Source organism: Artemia franciscana, chromosome 21, assembly GCF_032884065.1.
Source record: "Artemia franciscana chromosome 21, ASM3288406v1, whole genome shotgun sequence".
Taxonomy (NCBI): Eukaryota; Metazoa; Arthropoda; class Branchiopoda; order Anostraca; family Artemiidae; genus Artemia; species Artemia franciscana.
Window position 1 is genome coordinate 26,822,062 of NC_088883.1, and position 24,974 is coordinate 26,847,035.

The 24,974-nt window shown below is 33.8% G+C and overlaps 1 protein-coding gene across 1 annotated transcript in view; it reads left to right on the plus strand.

Annotated features, from left to right (window-relative positions):
- Positions 1-24,974, plus strand: part of LOC136040627 (protein patched homolog 3-like) — a gene marked incomplete in the record, with an annotated part of 148,648 nt that overhangs the window by 94,786 nt on the left and 28,888 nt on the right. The window contains 3 exon segments of the mRNA XM_065724903.1: positions 12,528-12,776; positions 18,385-18,700; positions 21,258-21,403. Of these exon segments, the coding sequence (XP_065580975.1) occupies positions 12,528-12,776; positions 18,385-18,700; positions 21,258-21,403 (711 nt within the window).

Here is a 24,974-nt window from a genome sequence, read left to right on the forward strand (position 1 = left end):
TTAGTTTTTTCCTTTTTTTCTTTTTAGTTTTTTATTGGTTTTTACCTTTATTTTAGCTTATTTTTCAGTTTTTTCCTTATTTTTATTTTTTTTTTTATTTTTTATTTTTTTAGTTTTTTACCTTTTTTTAGTTTTTTTAGTTTTTTTAGTTTTTTAGCTTTTTTACTTTTTTATTAGTTTTTAGTTTTTTTTTGTAGTTTTTGCCTTTTTTTAGTTTTTTCAGTTTTTTATTAGTTTTTTATTGGTTTTTACCTTTATTTTAGCTTATTTTTCAGTTTTTTCCTTTTTTTTAGTTTTTTTTAGTTTTTAGTTTTTTTAGTTTTTTACCTTTTTTTAGTTTTTTTAGTTTTTTTTAGTTTTTTAGCTTTTTTATTTTTTTTATTAGTTTTTAGTTTTTTTTGTAGTTTTTGCCTTTTTTTAGTTTTTTTAGTTTTTTAGCTTTTTTATTAGTTTTTAGTTTTTTTTTAGTTTTTGCCTTTTTTTAGTTTTTTTCTTTTTAGTTTTTTTGTAGTTTTTACCTTCTTTTTAGTTTTGTTAGTTTTTTTTTTACTTATGTCCTGGTCGTCATTTATACTCCCTGTGTCCCGGTGCTTTGTTGATTGCTAATCGAACATTCCTTTTGTCCTGGTCGCTTTCTCTTTGAGTGTCGTCATTTATTTTATTCTTTTTTAGTTCTTTTAGTTTTTACCTTTTTTAGTTTTTTTTAGTTTTTTAGATGAAATTTTTTTTTAGTTTTTTCCTTTTTTTCTTTTTAGTTTTTTATTGGTTTTTACCTTTATTTTAGCTTATTTTTCAGTTTTTTCCTTTTTTTAGTTTTTTTTATTTTTTATTTTTTTTAGTTTTTTACCTTTTTTTAGTTTTTTTAGTTTTTTTAGTTTTTTAGCTTTTTTACTTTTTTTATTAGTTTTTAGTTTTTTTGTAGTTTTTGCCTTTTTTTAGTTTTTTCAGTTTTTTTTTTAGTTTTTTATTGTTTTTTACCTTTGTTTTAGCTTATTTTTCAGTTTTTTCCTTTTTTTTAGTTTTTTTTAGTTTTTAGTTTTTTTAGTTTTTTACCTTTTTTTAGATTTTTAGTTTTTTTAGTTTTTTTAGTTTTTTAGCTTTTTTATTTTTTTTATTAGTTTTTAGTTTTTTTTGTAGTTTTTGCCTTTTTTTAGTTTTTTTAGTTTTTTAGCTTTTTTATTAGTTTTTAGTTTTTTTGTAGTTTTTGCCTTTTTTTAGTTTTTTTAGTTTTTTAGCTTTTTTATTTTTTTTATTAGTTTTTAGTTTTTTTTGTAGTTTTTGCCTTTTTTTAGTTTTTTCAGTTTTGACGTCACCTGATCCAGTTTTTTCAGGTGACGTCACCTGATCCACACATCCACAGACAGACAACTTATTTTTATATATATAGATATATATATATATATATATATATATATATATATATATATATATATATATATATATATATATATATATATATATATATATATATATATATATATATATATATATCATTAATTACCCGTCAAAAAAAGATACAATAGACGAGTAATCACTAAAGAAAGAAAAAAAGGACACAAACACATATTGAAAACTCAAATGCATGGCAGAAAAAAAATCTTCATTACATACATTACATTGATACTTTTTAAGGTTTAAATAATAATTTTAAGGTTTTCTGTCCAATGAGGCAAATATAATATATATATATATATATATATATATATATATATATATATATATATATATATATATATATATATAATAATATATATAATATATATATATATATATATATATATATATATATATATATATATATATATATATATATATATATATCTATATATATATAAATAAGTTGTCTGTCTGTCTGTCTGTGGATCAGGTGACGTCATGTTTCTGTGTCGGCTGACGTCATGTTTTCGACTGACGAAATTACGAAATTACATTGGGACACAAATGACGACCAGGACACCGGCACATAGGGAATATAAATGACGACCGGGACACTCAAAGAGAAAGCGACCGGGACACAAGGAATGTTCAATTAGCAATCACCATCAACAAAACACCGTCAACAAACCATCACAAATGACGACCGGGACACAGGGAGTATAAATGACGACCAGGACATAAGTAAAAAAAAAACTAAAAAAAAAGGTAAAAACTACAAAAAAACTAAAAAGAAAAAAACAAACTAAAAACTAATAAAAAAACTAAAAAAGCTAAAAAACTAAAAAAACTAAAAAATAAAAAAAACTAAAAAAAGGAAACAAAAAGAAAAATAAAGGAGAAAAACAAAAGTAAAAAAATAAAAATAAAAAAAAAAACTAAAAAGAAAAAAAAAACTAAAAAAACTAAAAAATGTAAAAACCAAAGAAAAAACTAAAAAGAAAAAAAGGGGAAAAATACAAAAATTTATTTCATCGTTTACCATTTCAAAAACGAATGTATATACAGACTGGGACACCGGAATACAAATGACGACCGGGACACAGGGAATATAAATGACGACCGGGACACAGGGAAACAACTACAACGGGGACGCCGGGGGGCACAGGGGGATATATAAATGACGATGGGGACACAGAGAATGTTCGATTAGCAACCACCATCAACAAAGCTCAAGGGCAATCATTAGAATCATGAGGTATAACTAAAAAAAAGGCAGAAAACTAAAACCTAAAAAAAGACCAATTCAAAAACGAATGTATATACAGACTGGGACACCGGGACACGAATGACGACCGGGACACCGGGACACAAGGAATATCAATGACGCCCGGGACCCTCAAAGAGAATTCACAGACTGGGACACCGGGACATAAATGACGACCGGAACACATGGAATATAAATGACGACCGGGATATTTATATATATATATATTTATGTCGCGTAAATTCATCATACAATACGAACATTGTTGCAGAATATCGTTTATTCGTTTGGGCTTGAAATTCGAAAAAAAATTGAGTAGTAAAAATTAAACTTGTAATTTTTTTTTGTACAATAATACAAATTATAATAATTTAGCATGGATTCTAATTCAAATAGACAAGCTAAGTAAAAATTATAATAGGTGAAAACTTCTTGGGGGTTTTCCCCGAGATTTTTCGCTGTGATCTTCTGATTTCGGCAGAAAGATTACCCTCAAAAAGATATTAAGAATATATACTATAGTTTTCTAATAGATACTTTAATTCAATATTATTTTTTCTGAAACATCAGGATTTATCACAAGTGATTCTGCGATTCTTCAAGTAAATTCTGTGATTCATCAAGGTGTCCTTGAATCCCAAGGGATTCGATGGATTTTGTTAAATTCTTGACGGCAGTGGTAAAGTTAAATTTTCAATGACAGAGGTAAAAGTTGATTTCTCAGTGGTAGTAGAACTTCTGTGGCACTGACACTTCTGTGACACCCTCAAAAACATTAAGAATATATTAATATTATCTTATAGATATTATTATTCATTTTTCTTAAACATCAGGATTTATCACAAGTGTTTTTGCGATTCTTCAAGTGATTCTGTGATTCATCAAGGTGTCCTTGAATCCCAAGGGATTCGATGGATTTTGTTAAATTCTTGACGGCAGTGGTGAAGTTAAATTTTCAATGACAGAGGTAAAAGTTGAATTCTCAGTGGTAGTAGAACTTCTGTGGCACTGACACTTCTGTGACACCCTCAAAAAGACATTAAGAATATATTAATATTATCTTATAGATACTATTATTCATTTTTCTTAAACATCAGGATTTATCACAAGTGTTTCTGCGATTCTTCAAGTGATTCTGTGATTCATCAAGGTGTCCTTGAATCCCAAGGGATTCGATGGATTTTGTTAAATTCTTGACGGCAGTGGTAAAGTTCAATTTTCAATGACAGAGATGAAAGTTGAATTCTCTGTGGTAGTAGAACTTCTGTGGCACTGACACTTCTGTGGCACCCTCAAAAAGACATTAAGAATATATTAATATTATCTTATAGATACTATTATTCATTTTTCTTAAACATCAGGATTTATCACAAGTGTTTCTGCGATTCTTCAAGTGTTTCTGTGATTCATCAAGGTGTCCTTGAATCCCAAGGGATTCGATGGATTTTGTTAAATTTTTGACGGCAGTGGTAAAGTTCAATTTTCAATGACAGAGGTAAAAGATGAATTCTCAGTGGTAGTAGAACTTCTGTGGCACCGACACTTCTGTGGCACCCTCAAAAAGACATTAAGAATATATTAATATTATCTTATAGATATTATTATTCATTTTTCTTAAACATCAGTATTTATCACAAGTGTTTCTTGCGATTCTTCAAGTGATTCTGTGATTCATCAAGGTGTCATTGAATACCAAGGGATTCGATGGATTTTGTTAAATTCTTGACGGCAGTGGTAAAGCTAAATTTTCAATGACAGAGGTAAAAGTTGAATTCTCAGTGGTAGTAAAACTTCTGTGGCACTGACACTTCTGTGACACCCTCAAAAAGACATTGAGAATATATTAATATTATCTTATAGATACTATTATTCATTTTTCTTAAACATCAGGATTTATCGCAAGTGTTTCTGCGATTCTTCAAGTGATTCTGTGATTCATCAAGGTGTCCTTGAATACCAAGGGATTCGATGGATCTTTTTAAATTCTTGACGGCAGTGGTAAAGTTAAATTTTCAATGACAGAGGTAAAATTTGAATTCTCAGTGGTAGTAGAACTTCTGTGGCACTGACACTTCTGTGACACCCTCAAAAAGACATTAAGAATATATCAATATTATCTTATAGATACTATTATTCATTTTTCTTAAACATCAGGATTTATCACAAGTCTTTCCGCGATTCTTCAAGTGATTCTGTGATTCACCAAGGTATCCTTAAATACCAAGGGATTCGATGGATCTTTTTAAATTCTTGACGGCAGTGGTAAAGTTAAATTTTCAATGACAGAGGTAAAAGTTCTCAGTGGTAGTAGAACTTCTGTGGCACTGACACTTCTGTGACACTCTCAGAAAGACATTAAGAATATATTAATATTATCTTATAGATACTATTATTCATTTTTCTTAAACATCAGGATTTATCGCAAGTGTTTCTGCGATTCTTCAAGTGATTCTGTGATTCATCAAGGTGTCCTTGAATACCAAGGGATTCGATGGATCTTTTTAAATTCTTGACGGCAGTGGTAAAGTTAAATTTTCAATGACAGAGGTAAAATTTGAATTCTCAGTGGTAGTAGAACTTCTGTGGCACTGACACTTCTGTGACACCCTCAAAAAGACATTAAGAATATATCAATATTATCTTATAGATACTATTATTCATTTTTCTTAAACATCAGGATTTATCACAAGTCTTTCCGCGATTCTTCAAGTGATTCTGTGATTCACCAAGGTATCCTTAAATACCAAGGGATTCGATGGATCTTTTTAAATTCTTGACGGCAGTGGTAAAGTTAAATTTTCAATGACAGAGGTAAAAGTTGAATTCTCAGTGGTAGTAGAACTTCTGTGGCACTGACACTTCTGTGACACTCTCAGAAAGACATTAAGAATATATCAATATTATCTTATAGATACTATTATTCATTTTTCTTAAACATCAGGATTTATCACAAGTCTTTCCGCGATTCTTCAAGTGATTCTGTGATTCACCAAGGTATCCTTAAATACCAAGGGATTCGATGGATCTTTTTAAATTCTTGACGGCAGTGGTAAAGTTAAATTTTCAATGACAGAGGTAAAATTTGAATTCTCAGTGGTAGTAGAACTTCTGTGGCACTGACACTTCTGTGACACCCTCAAAAAGACATTAAGAATATATTAATATTATCTTATAGATACTATTATTCATTTTTCTTAAACATCAGGATTTATCACAAGTGTTTCTGCGATTCTTCAAGTGTTTCTGTGATTCATCAAGGTGTCCTTGACTCCCAAGGGATTCGATGGATTTTGTTAAATTTTTGACGGCAGTGGTAAAGTTCAGTTTTCAATGACAGAGGTAAAAGATGAATTCTCAGTGGTAGTAGAACTTCTGTGGCACCGACACTTCTGTGGCACCCTCAAAAAGACATTAAGAATATATTAATATTATCTTATAGATATTATTATTCATTTTTCTTAAACATCAGTATTTATCACAAGTGTTTCTTGCGATTCTTCAAGTGATTCTGTGATTCATCAAGGTGTCATTGAATACCAAGGGATTCGATGGATTTTGTTAAATTCTTGACGGCAGTGGTAAAGCTAAATTTTCAATGACAGAGGTAAAAGTTGAATTCTCAGTGGTAGTAAAACTTCTGTGGCACTGACACTTCTGTGACACCCTCAAAGAGACATTGAGAATATATTAATATTATCTTATAGATACTATTATTCATTTTTCTTAAACATCAGGATTTATCGCAAGTGTTTCTGCGATTCTTCAAGTGATTCTGTGATTCATCAAGGTGTCCTTGAATACCAAGGGATTCGATGGATCTTTTTAAATTCTTGACGGCAGTGGTAAAGTTAAATTTTCAATGACAGAGGTAAAATTTGAATTCTCAGTGGTAGTAGAACTTCTGTGGCACTGACACTTCTGTGACACCCTCAAAAAGACATTAAGAATATATCAATATTATCTTATAGATACTATTATTCATTTTTCTTAAACATCAGGATTTATCACAAGTCTTTCCGCGATTCTTCAAGTGATTCTGTGATTCATCAAGGTATCCTTAAATACCAAGGGATTCGATGGATCTTTTTAAATTCTTGACGGCAGTGGTAAAGTTAAATTTTCAATGACAGAGGTAAAAGTTGAATTCTCAGTGGTAGTAGAACTTCTGTGGCACTGACACTTCTGTGACACTCTCAGAAAGACATTAAGAATATATTAATATTATCTTATAGATACTATTATTCATTTTTCTTAAACATCAGGATTTATCGCAAGTGTTTCTGCGATTCTTCAAGTGATTCTGTGATTCATCAAGGTGTCCTTGAATACCAAGGGATTCGATGGATCTTTTTAAATTCTTGACGGCAGTGGTAAAGTTAAATTTTCAATGACAGAGGTAAAATTTGAATTCTCAGTGGTAGTAGAACTTCTGTGGCACTGACACTTCTGTGACACCCTCAAAAAGACATTAAGAATATATCAATATTATCTTATAGATACTATTATTCATTTTTCTTAAACATCAGGATTTATCACAAGTCTTTCCGCGATTCTTCAAGTGATTCTGTGATTCATCAAGGTATCCTTAAATACCAAGGGATTCGATGGATCTTTTTAAATTCTTGACGGCAGTGGTAAAGTTAAATTTTCAATGACAGAGGTAAAAGTTGAATTCTCAGTGGTAGTAGAACTTCCGTGGCACTGATACTTCTGTGACACTCTCCAAAAGACATTAAGAATATATTAATATTATCTTATAGATACTATTATTCATTTTTCTTAAACATCTGGATTTATCACAAGTCTTTCCGCGATTCTTCAAGTGATTCTGTGATTCACCAAGGTATCCTTAAATACCAAGGGATTCGATGGATCTTTTTAAATTCTTGACGGCAGTGGTAAAGTTAAATTTTCAATGACAGAGGTAAAATTTGAATTCTCAGTGGTAGTAGAACTTCTGTGGCACTGACACTTCTGTGACACCCTCAAAAAGACATTAAGAATATATTAATATTATCTTATAGATACTATTATTCATTTTTCTTAGACATCAGGATTTATCACAAGTGTTTTTGCGATTCTTCAAGTGATTCTGTGATTCATCAAGGTGTCCTTGAATCCCAAGGGATTCGATGGATCTTTTTAAATTCTTGACGGCAGTGGTAAAGTTAAATTTTCAATGACAGAGGTAAAAGTTGAATTCTCAGTGGTAGTAGAACTTCTGTGGCACTGACACTTCTGTGACACCCTCAAAAAGACATTAAGAATATATTAATATTATCTTATAGATACTATTATTCATTTTTCTTAAACATCAGGATTTATCACAAGTGTTTTTGCGATTCTTCAAGTGATTCTGTGATTCATCAAGGTGTCCTTGAATCCCAAGGGATTCGATGGATCTTTTTAAATTCTTGACGGCAGTGGTAAAGTTAAATTTTCAATGACAGAGGTAAAAGTTGAATTCTCAGTGGTAGTAGAACTTCTGTGGCACTGACACTTCTGTGACACTCTCAAAAAGACATTAAGAATATATTAATATTATCTTATAGATACTATTATTCATTTTTCTTAAACATCAGGATTTATCACAAGTGTTTTTGCGATTCTTCAAGTGATTCTGTGATTCATCAAGGTGTCCTTGAATCCCAAGGGATTCGATGGATCTTTTTAAATTCTTGACGGCAGTGGTAAAGTTAAATTTTCAATGACAGAGGTAAAAGTTGAATTCTCAGTGGTAGTAGAACTTCTGTGGCACTGACACTTCTGTGACACTCTCAAAAAGACATTAAGAATATATTAATATTATCTTATAGATACTATTATTCATTTTTCTTAAACATCAGGATTTATCACAAGTGTTTTTGCGATTCTTCAAGTGATTCTGTGATTCATCAAGGTGTCCTTGAATCCCAAGGGATTCGATGGATCTTTTTAAATTCTTGACGGCAGTGGTAAAGTTAAATTTTCAATGACAGAGGTAAAAGTTGAATTCTCAGTGGTAGTAGAACTTCTGTGGCACTGACACTTCTTTGACACTCTCAAAAAGACATTAAGAATATATTAATATTATCTTATAGATACTATTATTCATTTTTCTTAAACATCAGGATTTATCACAAGTGTTTTTGCGATTCTTCAAGTGATTCTGTGATTCATCAAGGTGTCATTGAATCACAAGGGATTCGATGGATCTTTTTAAATTCTTGACGGCAGTGGTAAAGTTAAATTTTCAATGACAGAGGTAAAAGTTTAATTCTCAGTGGTAGTAGAACTTCTGTGGCACTGACACTTCTGTGACACTCTCAAAAAGACATTAAGAATATATTAATATTATCTTATAGATACTATTATTCATTTTTCTTAAACATCAGGATTTATCACAAGTGTTTTTGCGATTCTTCAAGTGATTCTGTGATTCATCAAGGTGTCCTTGAATCCCAAGGGATTCGATGGATCTTTTTAAATTCTTGACGGCAGTGGTAAAGTTAAATTTTCAATGACAGAGGTAAAAGTTGAATTCTCAGTGGTAGTAGAACTTCTGTGGCACTGACACTTCTGTGACACTCTCAAAAAGACATTAAGAATATATTAATATTATCTTATAGATACTATTATTCATTTTTCTTAAACATCAGGATTTATCACAAGTGTTTTTGCGATTCTTCAAGTGATTCTGTGATTCATCAAGGTGTCCTTGAATCCCAAGGGATTCGATGGATCTTTTTAAATTCTTGACGGCAGTGGTAAAGTTAAATTTTCAATGACAGAGGTAAAAGTTGAATTGTCAGTGGTTGTAGAATTTCTGTGACACTGTCACAGTGGCACATTTATCGTTTCTCAGCAGTTAAAAAAACGGACTTTTGTTTTCTGAAGCTACCTTTAAAATCCGATATTTACTAAACACTTTTGATTATTTTTTTATTTCTGACTGCATTGTGAATGTAGAAAATTGTAACAAAAATCTATTACCCAACAAAATGTATCTTAAAACAACGATTCTCGAACATAATTTTACCTGAGTTGTTTCGCAGTTTCAATTTTCAAATCTTTGCCCGAAATTTTTGACTCGTAAATTTTGTGTTTTACAGTTTTTGTACTTTTATACTAGATAGAAAGGTTGACATCTGGTTTTTCTGCTGTTTTTATATAAAGATCTTATTTTAAAATTTCCCACTTCCCCAATTGTTTTAGTAGTAGGTGGTGCCAAATCAAAAAAAATCACATGGTTAAAAAAAAAGCAAAAAAAGCTAAAAACATATTTGCCACCCAACATCTTAAGAAGGTATAACTTTCCTTGGAAGATATAGTTGTCTTTGGGAATCAACGTATTGTTAATCTTTGAGCTATTCTGCCTAAATGGTTGAATTTGAATTTGCTGAGAAGAATTTTACACAACCTTTACATCTGAAAAAATTGAGCAAAATCGAGAACTCGGTTCTTAAAAAAAGACCTTTGTATGAGTAGAGCAGGTTTGATAGTAGGTGGTGCCAAATTAAAAAAAAATTACAAGGGTAAAAAAGTAAAAAAATGAGCTAAAAACATATTTGCCACCCAACAGCTTAAGAAGGTATTATTAAAAAAACAAGTTTTTTTTAGTGAAAGTAAGGAGCGACATTAAAACTTAAAACGAACAGAAATTATTCCGTATATGAAAAGGGTTTGTTCCCTCCTCAACACCTCGCTCTTTACGCTAAAAATTTTGGTGTTTTAAAAAGTAGAGTAAAGAGTCAAACTTTAGCGTAAAGAGCGAGGAGTTGAGGAGGGGACAATCACTTTTCATATACGGAATAATCTCTGTTCGTTTTCAGGTTTAATGTCGCTCCTTACTTTCAGTTAAAAAAAACTTGTTTTTTTTATTTAATTTCTGAACGTTTTTGAATTAATGCCGGTTCTGAAGATTGCTCACCGTACGTAAATAATTTAAACGACATTAGTATATTAGTTTTACTTTTTCTAACTAATAATAACTTTATAATAACCCAAGTTTAGTTTTTATTCCATTTATTTAAGAATGACTCCCGAATCACAAAGGGTGTTTAATTAGAATAATAACTTCTTTTAAAAGTTGCAAAACTTTAGAATAAGAGTGAGCTATTGAGGAGAGGCAATCCCCCTCATATGCATAATATTTTCTGTTAAGAGTTTGAATGTTGCTCCGTACTTTCAGTTGAAAAAAAACCTTTTTTTTTATTTAATTTCTGATCGTTTTTTAAATAATGCAGGGAAATCATGTGCCCCCTTCATAGAAAATTCCCTTCCCCCGTGAAGAATTTCTCCATGGAAAGATCCTCCCATGTAACCTTCTACCTCTGACCCCTCCCCCCCCCTCTCACCAGAAAAAATCTCCCCTGACGTCTGTATACTTCCCAATAACTAATACAATATGTAAAGTTGTAAACAATGCGCTAAGTTCACAACTTGCAGTCCTTCCCCCGGGGAATGCAGGGGATTAAGTCATCCTCAAAGACATAATTATTAGATTTTTGACTATGCTGAACATAACATGGGAAAAACGGGCATGAGAGGGGGCCTAGCTGCTCTCCAATTTTTTGGTCACTAAAAAAGGACACTAGAACTTTTAATTTTCGTTTGAATGAGCCCTCTCGCGAATTTCTAGGACCACTGGATCGATACGATCGCCCCCGGGAAGGAAAAATAAATAAACACGCATCCGTGATCTTTATTCTGGCAAACAATTCAAAGTTCCACGTTTTTGAAGACAGGGGCTTGAAACCTCTACAGTATGGTTCTCTGATACGCTGAATCTGATTGTGTGATTTTAATTCCTTTTTATGCCCTCTTTTTTTCGAAAACAAAGCAAATATTCTCAGGCTCGTAACTTTTGATGGGTAAGACTAAACTTGATGAAATCTTGTATATTTGAAATCAGTATAGAAATCCGATTCTTTTTATGTATCTTTTGGTGTCAAAATTCCGTTTTATAGAGTTTCGATTACTATTGAGCGGGGTTTCTCCTTGCTTACAGTTTGTTACCACGAACTGTTTGATACATTTCCTGGGAAGGCATAGTTGTCTTTGGGAACCAACATATTGTTAATCTTAGAGTCATACTGCCTAAAGGATAGTTAGATTAAACTTATTAGTTTTGTTTACCTATTTTTAACGTGACAACACTGATGAAGAGTAATACTGTACTCAATATTTCATGTTTTGTGAAAAAATGTTAGAAAATCGTGATTTTCAGGTGTAAATAGCCCTAGGATGGACCGGGAGACAAAATGTTTTGTGCTGTTACGCTACATATATAATTCTATATGCTTAGTGGTTAAATTACGTTTAGCTTAGTTATATTTTTCACACTTTAACAGGTCCTTTCACATTTAATTAACGTAAAAATCCATAAAGCCACCATATTTATCATCTAAAATCATCACCATCATTACAAGCAAATTATCCAAATTCTGATGAAGCATGAAAGGCTCTCTAGGAAATTTCAATTAACTTGTTTTTGAATTTATTAATTATTCTCCCAAGACACTCAATTTTATTGGAAATGCATTGAATTTTTTGTAACGAAAGATACACTTACGCAACGGGAAATTTTGAGTAAACCTCAAATCTTCTCGGCAGTACCTTTGTTACGGACAAAGTTTGTTCCGTAAGATTACATAATGCAATGTATAATATTAATCTGGGTTATTATGAAAATTTCTATGGCGTATTGTGAAAGTACCATCGGCCTAAAACTAAAAAGTAAGTATATATAAGCACTGATTCCTTTACACATGGTAGCTCCTACAAAAGGGATATTTTAATTGCTGTTTTAAATTGAACTGATCAGGGTTGTAACACTGGTTGTGACCATGTTGAACTACAAGGTATGGGCTGGCACATATCTGTTAAAAATATTTTGCTCCTCCAGGAGTTGCCATCACTGCAGTCATTTTGTATATACGCTGCGATTGGAGTTATCGGAACGTACATTTTTCAAGCTACTTTCTTCGTTGCGTGGTTCACCATAGATCAGAAGCGGATTGAAGCGAAAAGAGATGGCGTTGTACCCTGCATTGTTCACAATGCACAGAAAAGGAGTCAATTTAGGGAGTTTGCTCCACTGCAGTCCTTCTTTACTAATCATTATTCAAGATGGATTACTTTCACGCCAGTTAAGGTATTTTTCTAATTTTTTTTCGTTTTTTCTTTTTAGTGTATGCATTTCCATGCAGCTTGAATCTCTTTATTTTTGGTTATTGTACAGATGTATGAATGACACCAAAGCTATAGTTGCAGCTTTAACCTTAGCAGTTGCAGTTTTTTGAGACGTTATTTATCACACTAAAGCCGCAACTGTACCTTTAACCCCTTCAACTACAGTAGTATGAAAGACTTAAAGACTATAAACAACATTATAAAAGACCAAGAATGCAGCTTTGACCTCGTCAGTATCTGTGTTACAAAATACTTTATTGACTACATAAAAGCTGCAGCTGTAGCTTTAACCCCGTCAACTACAGTAGTATAAAAGACTTAAAGACTTTAAACAACATTATAAAAGACCAAGAATGCAGCTTTGAGCTCGTCAGTTGCTATCCCTACAAAAGGGCTAGTGCCCTTCCTAATATTCGGAAGTGATTAGAGGGAAACTAACCCCCCTTCCACACCCACCATTTCCCCAAATGCATCCAATCAAAACTTTGATATGGCCATTTTTTTCAGCGTCCGGAAAAAGTCCAAAATTGAAAGGTTCGGAAATTATATCTTTGAGAATGACAACCTTTCACAGCCCTCAGGGCAAGGGTTAGTGCCCTTTTTAATAGTCGAAAGTAATCAGGGCAAATGCCCCTCCCGCCACGGCCATCATTTCCCTAAACACTTCCGATCAGAATTTTGATATAGCTATTTTGTTCAACGTAGTATAAAGGTACGGAAATTATGTCTTTGAGGATGACAACCCTCCCTCTCCCCCCACAGCACTCAGGGAAAGGGTTGTAAATTATGCCCATGGGGCATATAAGGTTTTTATAGAAAGTGTTAGCGTAGAACCTTCAAAAAGGGCTCATTCGATTGGGAAATGAAAGGACTAGTGCCCTTTTTATAAGTCAAAAGTGATCGGAGTGCAGATGCGCCGTCCCGCACGCCCATCATTTCCCCAAACACTATCATTATTTCCCATGTCAATATAAAACGAACAGAAATTAATCATAAAACTGTTTCCACAAAATAATTTGTTCAAAGAAAAGTAAAGAACTCCATTAAACCAAAAATTAGCAAAAATAAAATCAAATAATCTACCAAGCGTAAAACTACCGCATTTCAGCATTGATAAATAAATGAAACCAAAAACAAACAGAAATTACAATAAATAACCTGGTTAAACGAGCAGAAATTAGCAAGATTGGGCTCATAACCCCTATGCCTTCCTAAGGCCAGAACATAATTTGCACTTTACTGAAAAATATTTAAATGTTTTCAATTTTATAACTTTAATAAATCAAAATTATTAACATTGTAAGGAATAAATATCAGCATAAATGTATTAAACTGACAATGCACATTCATTTGTATTTTTTTTAGTAAAGTATAAATTACGTTCTGGCCTTGGGAAGGCATTGGGGTTTTGAGCCCAACTCATGCTAATTTCTGCTCGTTTCGAATTTGACACGGTTATTTATTGTAATTTCTGTTCGTTTTGGGTTTCATTTATTTGTCTATGCTGATTTGTGGTAGTTTTACGCTGGTAGATTATTTGATTTTATTTTTTTGCTTATTTTTGGTTTAATGGAGTGCTTTGCTTTTCTTTGAAAAACGTATTGCTTTTCTTTTCTTTGCTTTTCTTGCTTTTCTTTGCTTTTTTCTTTTCTTTTTGCTTTTTTTCTTTTCTTTTTTTGCTTTTCTTTTTCTTTGTGGAAAAGTTTTTAATTAATATTACAAAAGACTTGTACCGCAACTGTAGCGTTAACCCTGTCAATTACAGCACTATGAAAGACTTCAAGATTTAAAATAAAATTTATAAAAGACCAAGAACGTAGCTTTGACCTAGTCGGCTGCTATATTAAAAATACTTTATGGACTACATAGAAGCGGCAACTGTATCTTTAATCTTATCGTTAGCAGTATTACGAAAGACTTAAAGATTTTACACAGCATTTTAAAACACCAAAAGAGCAGCTTTGAACTCATCAGCTGCAGTATGGGCTGCTAGTTTCTACAAACTTTAAAGTTGGTCCTCTTATCCAAGCATGCGTGTAGAATGCCTATGTAGTACCTGCATTTGATTTCTCTTTCGCCATTTTGCATCATGCAGGATTACATCATGCAGGATTTTGCATCATGCAGGATTTACATCATGCAGGATGATATAGCAGACATTAAAAAGTATTATTATTTATTGTATATGTAAAGTGCCTCCTTTGGCTGTCGCTTCGGACTGGTAACACCACTGTATCGACCAGATATGGAGTTACTAGCCCCCTGGATGCTGTCCGCAGGAGAAATGAAATATACCAAAAGCGGCTAAACTTTTTTAAATGCCCTTCTGTAGGCTATTCATGTGTTTAAGTGCTGATTTGGGTTTATTGTTTTTGTTTATTCTTTTTCTACTCTATCAGTTATGTGGTATTGTGGATTATGATGGGTAGTAACATTATATATACCGTATTACAAAGGACTTGATGGACTATACCAAAACTACAACTGCAGCTTTAAACATCGCCAGTTGTTTGATTTTCTTGACCTGACTTGTATCTCCTGCCATGTATTTCTCGGTATGCTGGGTATGCGGTTGCTTCCTTCATTCACTTTGGTTCAAGGCGATCAATTATGCTTTGCTAAGTCTGATTTTGCTATCGCGAAGAACTCGGACATGCTATCGGACCATCATTTCTTCAACCGACAGTGGGGTCGGTTTCAGCAGGCTGTTATAGGGTGGAAGTCGTAGATGATCCTTGTGGGTAGGTGTAGAGGCATTCGAAGCAGGTGACTAGACCACTGCAGGGTTTGTTCAGTTGTTTGTATGGAAAACTGAGACTGCTTACTCAGCTGGAATAACTTTTCGTTACTGATGAAGTCGAACCATTGCAGACCTTCAATACTTTTCAGGCGTTTTGATTGGAATACATCGATGATCTTGAAAGTTATGGCCGATGTGATATAGCCGCCCAAAAAACCCGTGGAAGACCATCAGGAGGTCTGGCCATCTATTTCAGACACAAGACTCAGCCGATATTATTGTAAAGCGACGCTAACATCTTAGCGATAAAATGTGGTGATACCGCATTTATAAACATTTATTTCCCCTGTAATAAAAAGACTGTGCAGTCATTGTCTAGTTTTTCACAAGCATGTAATCGCCTACGAACACTACTTAGCGACCTTTCAAAATAAAATACCAAATGGGTTCTCGCCGGTGACATGAACACTGACTTATTATCTAATTCCGACCGATCTGAAATCTTTCTCGATTCACTACCTGGAGGATTCCATCTTGCTGATAAAGATCTTCTATTTACTTATATTCACAATCGTGGTGGTCTTACTTCCAACCTTGATCATGTAATTGTGTCAGATTCAACTCTACTTTCATCAATAGTTCATGTGGAAGACTTAAAATCGACGACGATCATTTACCAATCACGTGCCAACTATCTTGCTCCATGGCGACCTCTGTGCAACGTAACTCTCCCAAGTGGTTCTCAAAGTTAAATTGGGAAAATACCAATGTTCCACTTTATGTATTGACATTGTCCCAGTTATTATCATCTATTAAAGTGCCTTTCCACTTATTGCAAACATCTGTATCTACAACTTCAACGCGGATAGATATCAACTCGTATTATCAGCAAATAGTGTTCTGTCTAAAGTCTGCCGCTAAAACAGCTGTACCCTCCGAGTGCGTGCGAACGGGTACTCGCGATCCCTTTTGGAAAGTTGATCCTAAAGTGAAGAAAGCTAAACAAAAAGCTAAGTTCTGGCTCCGTATGTGGATAGCGTGTAATCGTCCTTCTTCTGGTTCAGTACATCAAATAAAACAGAAAATCAAACGAGAGTACAAATATTCCCTGCGTAGAGCGAGACTGAATGCCTGGGATGGTCCTCGTGACAAGAAATCCTGGGATCGTGTTATAAACAGTGTTAAGTGTTCACCTCCAATTAATTCGTCTCTTCGGCTATGTGACTTCGTTTCTCATTATAAAAATATTTTGCTTTCGTTTAATATTAATCTCCAAAATCATTTTACATGGCTTGTAAACTCAATCCTCCCAATTCGTATCAACCAATCTCAAGTGTTGTCGGTGGAATCTAGTGTTATATTCCGAGCTCTTATGCAAGTGAATAAGTCTGAGTCTCTCGATAGTGATGGTCTTTGCTTCAAGTTTTTTGCTTATGATTGTCCTGAACTGCTGAAGCATTTGCAATTATTGTTTCAGATGTGTTTGGCACAGTCCGTTGTGCCAGATAGTTTTTTGTCCGGTTGTATATCTCCCATAGTCAAGAGGGTTAAGGACCCCAGTGCTTGCTCTAATTATCGTCCTATCACTGTGTCTTGTTTTGTTAGTAAGCTATTTGAATATGTACTGCTACCGGCCATTAACTCCAAGTGCAATTTTACACCCTTCCAGCTTGGTTTTAGAAAAGGTATGGGCTGTTTTCAAGCTCACCATATTGTGGGTCGGGTAATGAAACAAGCTGTTGCTCAAAAAAGTCCCCTGTATTGTTTGACTGTTGACATATCTAGTGCTTTTGATAATGTAATTCATTCAAATGCTTTGTTTTCTCTAGCAGCCTCGGGTGTTAACCTTTCTATTGTTTCCGTGCTTAAGTATTGGTATGCTAATTCTTCAGTTAGGGTGAAGTGGAATGGTACGGTAGGGGAGTATATTCCTGTTAAAAAAGGCGTTAGGCAAGGTGCCGTGTTATCCCCGAGCATTTTTAAATGTGTGTTTAGCTTCGTGTCTCCAACGTCTTCAACCGTCAGTTTTTTACAATGATAATTTAGGCATTAGTCACGTTGCATATGCTGATGATGTTCTGCTTCTCAGCCGGACAAAAAATAGTCTAATTACCAACTTCTACCGGCTTTCAGCCGCACTATCCACAGTAGGTCTTTCAGTTAATGCCTCCAAATGTGAGTTTTTGTGTTTTGGGAGTCCTCCACCAGCATCACCTCTTTGCTTGGGTTCTTCAACTATACCATGTTCAGCAAGTATTAAATGGTTGGGTCTCTCTTTTTCCACGTCACTTTCGTCTACTTGCTCCGCTATTACGTCCTGCGTGCTGAAAAGTATGCGGGCTGGATACGCGAAAATTTCACCAAATCGTGGTCGGTATAACCGAAATGGACTATGCCGTCTTTATTCTAGTTTTTGTGCCCCTGCTGTTTTTTATCTTTCTGGTTTTGCTTTCCTCCTTCGCAAGAAGGATACAAAGAAAATACGCTCAGGATATTTTAAATATTGCAAGTATTTGCTGCGTCTGCCTTGGTGGTATCGGAATCATACAGTCGTCTCTAAATTTGACATCGTTGATGCGCCCTCGCAACTGAAACATTTATCTAAAGATATGTGTTTTAAAACTCGGCAAATGATCGGTGTTTTTGACCCTCTTAGGCCATTTTTTGAATGGAGGTAATTTATTTATGTTGTATGTTGTTATGCTGCTATGTTGTTATGTTTTTTGTCTTGTTTTTTCTTTTTTTGTGTGTTTACTCCACAGTTCAATGTACTTTGTGGGCTATAAATAAATTATTATTATTATTATTATTTCCGTTATTCTATTTTCAGACAATTATCATTATATTTACCCTGTTGTCACTATGCCTTAATGCGTGGGGTAGCTACTTAATTCGACAGGAATTCAACCCCATCTGGTTTCTACCCACTTCCAGCTACCTATCCAAATTTTTCACCGCACAAGAGCGATTATACCCAAATAATGGCGAAAGAGGGAGTATATACTTTGGTTCAATGAATTACAACACAGAAATGTTGAAAATGGAAAAATTTCTTGAGGATATCAGGAATCAAACAGATATTATTAGCAGCACGGATTCTTGGTACGATGGTTTCAAAGAGTTCGTGGTGAAGAAGCATGATCAAGGTAGACTTTGAGTAGTTATATGAGTAGTGATATGAGTAGTTATAGACTATGAGTAGTTATATGAGTAGTTGTATAAAATGTGAACCAGGGCATGGTTGTCAGTTAAATATTCTGAAAAAAGTTTCAATCCAGCCTAAAAAAGAAAGGAAATTCTTTGATTTTTTTGTCTTGAAATAGAGCGTTTTTGCAGAGTTAAAGGGCAGATTCACATAGCCAGTTTTTTTTAAGATAGAACGATTTGTACACAGTTGAGAAAGGTTGAGATGGCTAGGCCACGTTCTACGGATGAAGGATGACAGATTACCGAAGATTGTCCTTTTTGGCCAACTATCTGGGGCAACACGGAAAGCAGGTCTTCCTTGTCTGGGTTGGGAGGATGTCATAAATAAAGATTTAAAGGAAATGGGAACTTCCTGGGAGGATGTAAAGAAGGAGGCTTTAAATAGATTAGGTTGGAGGAGGAGTGTGCGTAGCTGTGTTGGCCTCAGGCGGCTTGGTGCTGCAGTGAGTTATTATTATTATTATCATTAGTAGTAGTAGTAGTATTTGTACACAGTTGCTGCACCGAAAAAAGAAAGGGAGAATGAATGAATAGAATGAATGAATTTAATGATATGAGAATAAATAGAACAAAAAATAAAAATGATAGCTACATATCTAGTCTGTAAGAGAGAAAAAACGTGCTCATTTTGGGGCAAATATCTTAATCTATTTTTTAGATTATATCTAGACTGCTCAATCAAACAGGAAAAAGATAAGCATTTTTTGGAAAGTGAACATTTCTAAAATCTTCATTTTCTAATCAACCTTCAGGGAATTTTTGAAATGAATATATGTATGTTGGGTTTCCACCCCTTGTTCTTTTCTTTTATCAGATCAATGACATGTTTTCTTTTCCGGAATTATATTTGCTTTGATTTGCTTATAATATAATTTTAAAGGATAAGTTGAAGTCTCGTTGCTAAGCTAGTGGTTTTGCAAAAAGTAACAGCTTTGATTAAAAATCTATTTATGTTTGGCTGATCTGGGCCACTGAAAGATAATATTATTCAAAAGAAGCCAGGGTTTGAACTTTAATTTAACGGATTGACCAGGGCCAATCTAAGCTCCCCCCCCTGCATAAAGTGCTTGGTACACATGTGATGTTTTTGTTTTTAGTCTGTTTCCAAAGTTGATATGTGTATGTGTGGTTTACTTGACCTTTGGAAGAAATGCAAGTGAGATAATTTCTACAACCGTGTTAGATTATTTTTCCAGGAGCCCAGGTAGGGTAGGAAAAGAGTTTGCGAGACCTGTCTTAAATAGAACGAAGACTACACTGCCTTTCCATTAAAAAAAAAAAAACACAATTAGGAACAATAGGGATTGTTTTTTTTTTTCACCGAATTGAATTCCACTGTCTTGGAAAAATTTCCCTGTTGTTTCTAAGTTGTGTTTGTTTAATAACTGTCTTGTCACTGCATGGCTTCATTGTTCTCGTGATTCTCCTTCTGATCTCGTATATCTGCATTATTTGGATCATTGTAACTGAAAAAAATAAATACACAGTCGGCTCTGGTACGGAAAATATCTGTCGAATCTAACAGCGTGGATGATGTATACAGCTATTTTAGAGGACTATTTGTTGTGAGTGTGTATATAACCGTCTTGTCATTGCAGGCCTTAGGGCCCTTGTATTTTGCCCAGTGCTCTGGTGACCCTGTATTACTGGATCAGTCTGACTTAAAACAATAAACTAACAATCAGTTCTATGTTTTTTTAGTACAAAAAATATGTGCCAAATCTTCTTCGTGAATGAGGAATGTCCCTGTTTCAGGGAAATATAAAATAGTGAAGGGGTTCGTAAAGGGTATGGTATGTTTATTTGTTTTAAATGTCTAAATAACCACCTACATCAGGAATACATCTGTTGCAAAAACTGTAAAATAGTTGGTCCTTTTAATTGTTTTGTAACCATATTAGCCGTTCAAGGGCTCACTAGTACTCATTATCCTGTTATGTATCGCGTATCGCGTTACGTACGTGTCAGGGTCTTATAAAAATGTTGCGTGTGGTCTCTTTTCTCCTTTGAATCCAGTTAGTTTTTTCTACTTTGACTCCTTTAGCGCAAGTCTGTTCCTCTTTATTTTGATTTGAATTCGGCTCTATATCGCGTCGTATGTACTGTATTGTTGTAAAATGTGTGTATTTCGTATCGTATCCCACCAGGGATCTTATATTTCTATTTCACTAGGGATCTTGTAAAATGTTGTAGGCTTCTTTTTTCTTCTTTGCTTCCAATAGTGCATGTCTGTTGATCTTGTTTCCAATCCGATTACAGTTATGTACCGCTTCTAGGTATGTTTTTCGGGGCGATGTATCGGGTTCTTCTATCACGCTACGCCACAACACACATGGCTGTTTTATAATGTTATTCGTTACTTTTTCTTGTTTAATTCCAGTAATGTATGTTTGTTATGTGTATCTTATCCGTCTAATTTTGTTTACTTCATCATGTGTAATAAGAATTATTCATTTTATCATAGTGATCACTATTAACTGTGAGTTATGTTTCTAGATTTCCCTAAAAACAATATTTCCGACATCGATTTTCGAATCTGGTTAAGACAATATTTGTATAGTCCGTCAGGTGCGAAGTACAGAATCAAATTCCGATTTTCGTCTCCACTTCGGTGTACAGATAACGCCGTTCCAAATATTACCGTAAGTTTTTTTTTTATAAATTCCTCTTTACGTACAAGACGGAAAATATGACGGTAAAACTAGAATAGTTTTTTCGGTATCCGGGTTAACCCCTTTGGGGATATCAGACACAAAAAAAATAGCTGGATATAGTAAAGAACGAATCCCTGGGAATCAGGCAGAGTCACTCATCCTGCACAATATAACGTCATTTTGTATGTGAAGACGCTTTTTTTTTGTCGAAAATTGTATTTTATTTTTAATGTTATGTTTTAATAATTACAAAAGACTCAAGATATTAAATCTTTCTTCAAAATGGGCGCTTAAACACCTCTCTCTGAAGTCCCAATGCCCCGCAAGCAGTGGAGGAAAGAAAAACAACAAAACAAAAATATCAGTGCTATCCATGGAAAAAAAAAATGTGATTTTCCTTGCTGTTCAAGCCAAGGAACTGTGACTTTTTGAATAGGGTTTTTGGCCATGCCAATTTGAGTGGTGTATTTTTTGATTCGATTCGACGCTATTTTTAGGGGGTTTCAGGATATTTTATGAAATTTCAAAAAATTTGTTTTCAAAAACATATTACTAATAGTTATCATTCCTGAATAAGCAGCAAATGACAATTTGTTCCCCACTAGCCATTTTTTAACGTATTTTCTTTATTTTTGGCTACTATGGGGGTGGTTCACTCTTTATGAGTGAATCACTCTTTATGATTATCTACTATGGGGGCTACTATGGGGTCGCAGCTACCGCTGTAATCATCGTAATTTTGGTACCAAGAAATTTTAAATTAATATCTAAAAATTGGAGATGCTGACTGCTAATTTCAGTAAGAAAATCAAAAATTAATATAGATGGCATTATAATGCCTATTTTTATAAGATACCGCGGAGATCATTTGAAATCTATTGAAAAGAAAACTTTTTGCTTATATACGGGGAAAACCTTTTGCTTATACATTACCATGCCATCTATTTATGGATATCCTCGAGTTGCGATGTTAGAAAACAGCTACCCAGGTTTTAGTTCAAAAGGTGACCCGGCCAGGGTGCCAAAGATAGAAAAAATAGTGTGATCCCATGTTGCCACCCGAAAAGCAGCCAAATCTAATTGTAAAGATGGAAGAACATTAGGAATAAATCTTTGGTAATATACTGTCTCAGAAAATCCTACCACTCTAGCGTTATTCTTCTTCCTCTGCCATCAGTTAATTAATCTTAGTTCTTAATTGTTTTCAATTTTGTTGTGACAGATAGGGCCTCCGAAATATTTTTCCCCTTATTGATTTTTGCAGGCTATAGAGCTTTGATTAAGCAGGCCGTAGACCTTTTTGATTTTTTTTTTGATTTTTTTATTGATTTTTGCAGGCCATAGAGCTATGATTAAGCAGGCCAAAGAGCTTTATGAATTATTTTTTTATTTAACATTATTAAATTTTAACATTATAAAATTTTAACATTATTAACCTACCATTATTTTTGCTATAAAGAATTTATGGCTGATCTAACTAAGGAAAAACACAGGGTAAAAATATTTCGGAGGCCCTATCTGTCACAACAAAATTGAAAACAATTGAGAACTAATAGATTAATTAATTGATGGCACAGGAAGAAGAATCACTAATTTGAAGCATACAAACAGGTCCTAAATATGCAGGCCATAGAGCCTTTTGAATTTTTTTTTTATTTTTTTATTGATTTTTGCAGGCCATAGAGCTTTGATTAAGCAGGCCATAAAGCTTTGATTTTTGAAGGGCCAGATTTTTTTTATTGTATTTTTTTTATTTGATACTATAGAATGTGATTTTCAGTCGTTACAATTGAATAAGGGTATGAAAAATGTCTTTTTGATTTGGCAATATTATGGAGATAGAAAAGATTTACGTTTTGCTTTATAACTACTTGTCTTGATTATGGATTTATTTCGTAATTAGTTAGCAAATATTATTAATATTATAGTTTTGAGATAAAATATAGCAACACGCCAGACATCTAGCACATTTGATGTTGGGTGTTTTTTATTATTTTTTTCATTATTATTAATAAAATCTTATCCTAAAAAAAGAAGCACATTTTTCTGATTTTAAAATTCTTCTAATTTGAAGAAACACAGGAAGCTGTTCATAAACAGAAATATATCTTCTTACCTTAAGTTTTATTTAGGTAGTTACTAGTATTTAGGTGTCCAAGGGCCGCGATGTTACAAAGAAAACAGTGGCGTCATTGGGAGGGGGGAAGGGGGCAGTTGCCCCCCAATGATTTAGAGAAAAATATTATACAGCACATGTCCATTGGCTCTTCGAATGTAGACCCATCTTGCCCCCCCTTCCCCCTCCCTCCAATAAAAATGCTGAAGCTACGCCCGCGAAAGCAACTGCTCGGATTTTGGTTATGAGTATGACCAGGCCAGTGTACACAAGAGCCGACTTTAGTGAGAATCAAAATGAGACTTCAAAAAAATATATAAGTCTACAGCAAGTGGCGTCTATTCACGAAAGTGTAGGGGGAGGAGGAATTATTTTAAAAACCTAGGGGCGTAAGTTTGTCGTTTTTTGATTGAAAATACAAAATTTCATTGAAAATAACCTCACTGAAGATGTTTTATTAAATCTATTTTAGGAGGCAAAAAATCTGTAGGAGAGTTTACCCGCCTGCCATCTTCAACCATTTTGACGCCACTTTGAACAATATAGAACCATAGCTCTTCCAAGTGGATTTCATAGCTCCCCACTTGCGCCTTATCAGGCGTTATGTCATGCAACGTAAATTTGGGCTAGAGTAAAAAATAAAAAATAAAATTTTTTTTTTTCTTTTTTTGGCTTTGGTAACAAACATTTTTATTTGGGAAGGAAGGGGCTACCAAAAGAAATTTTGCTTGGAAGTTAAGGGTTGTTTACCTGCATTTTCTAAGTTCAATCTAAAAATCAGAGGAATACACTTTAGTTTTTTAAGTAGAAACATATTTTTTTACCTGCAATTTATGGCCAATTTACGCGTCGGATGAATAATCTGGGGCGAAGAGGGAGGGTTGAAATCTACCATCTGAATTTCGGTAGGCATTTTCAAATAGTGCGATACCACCATAAACATAACCAAAGACGTTCAAGAACTTGCGACCTACACTATATCTTCAGGTACCTATGGGTAGTTTCTTCCAGGAGGGATAGGGGCTAAACAATTATGATTTTTTTTTCGGAGGATGTAATAAAAAAAACGAATTTTATTCGGTAATGTGAATAAGAAGTGCCCAGAAACTCAAGAAAATGTTGAGTTTCGAGGGGGGCAGATAAAGAGGCTGGTGGCCCTGTCCAAAGAGCTTGAGGCTGATCGATACTACCTTTTACAACTCGAGACTCTTTAAGGGTTAGCCCCGTCATCGCTGATCCCTCGAAGAAACAGAAAACTTATTAGAAGTAAATCTTTGTTGTTTCAATGTGGACGTAATAAATGCTACATGCGTAATCAATTATAAAAAACTAATTAATTTGATTACAAGAAATAAAATTTACTAGTGCCACTGATAGTGTAGCATCATTCAGGAAACGAGACAAACTGAAAATAGACTTATGCTTAGTTTAATTGGTTTTGAG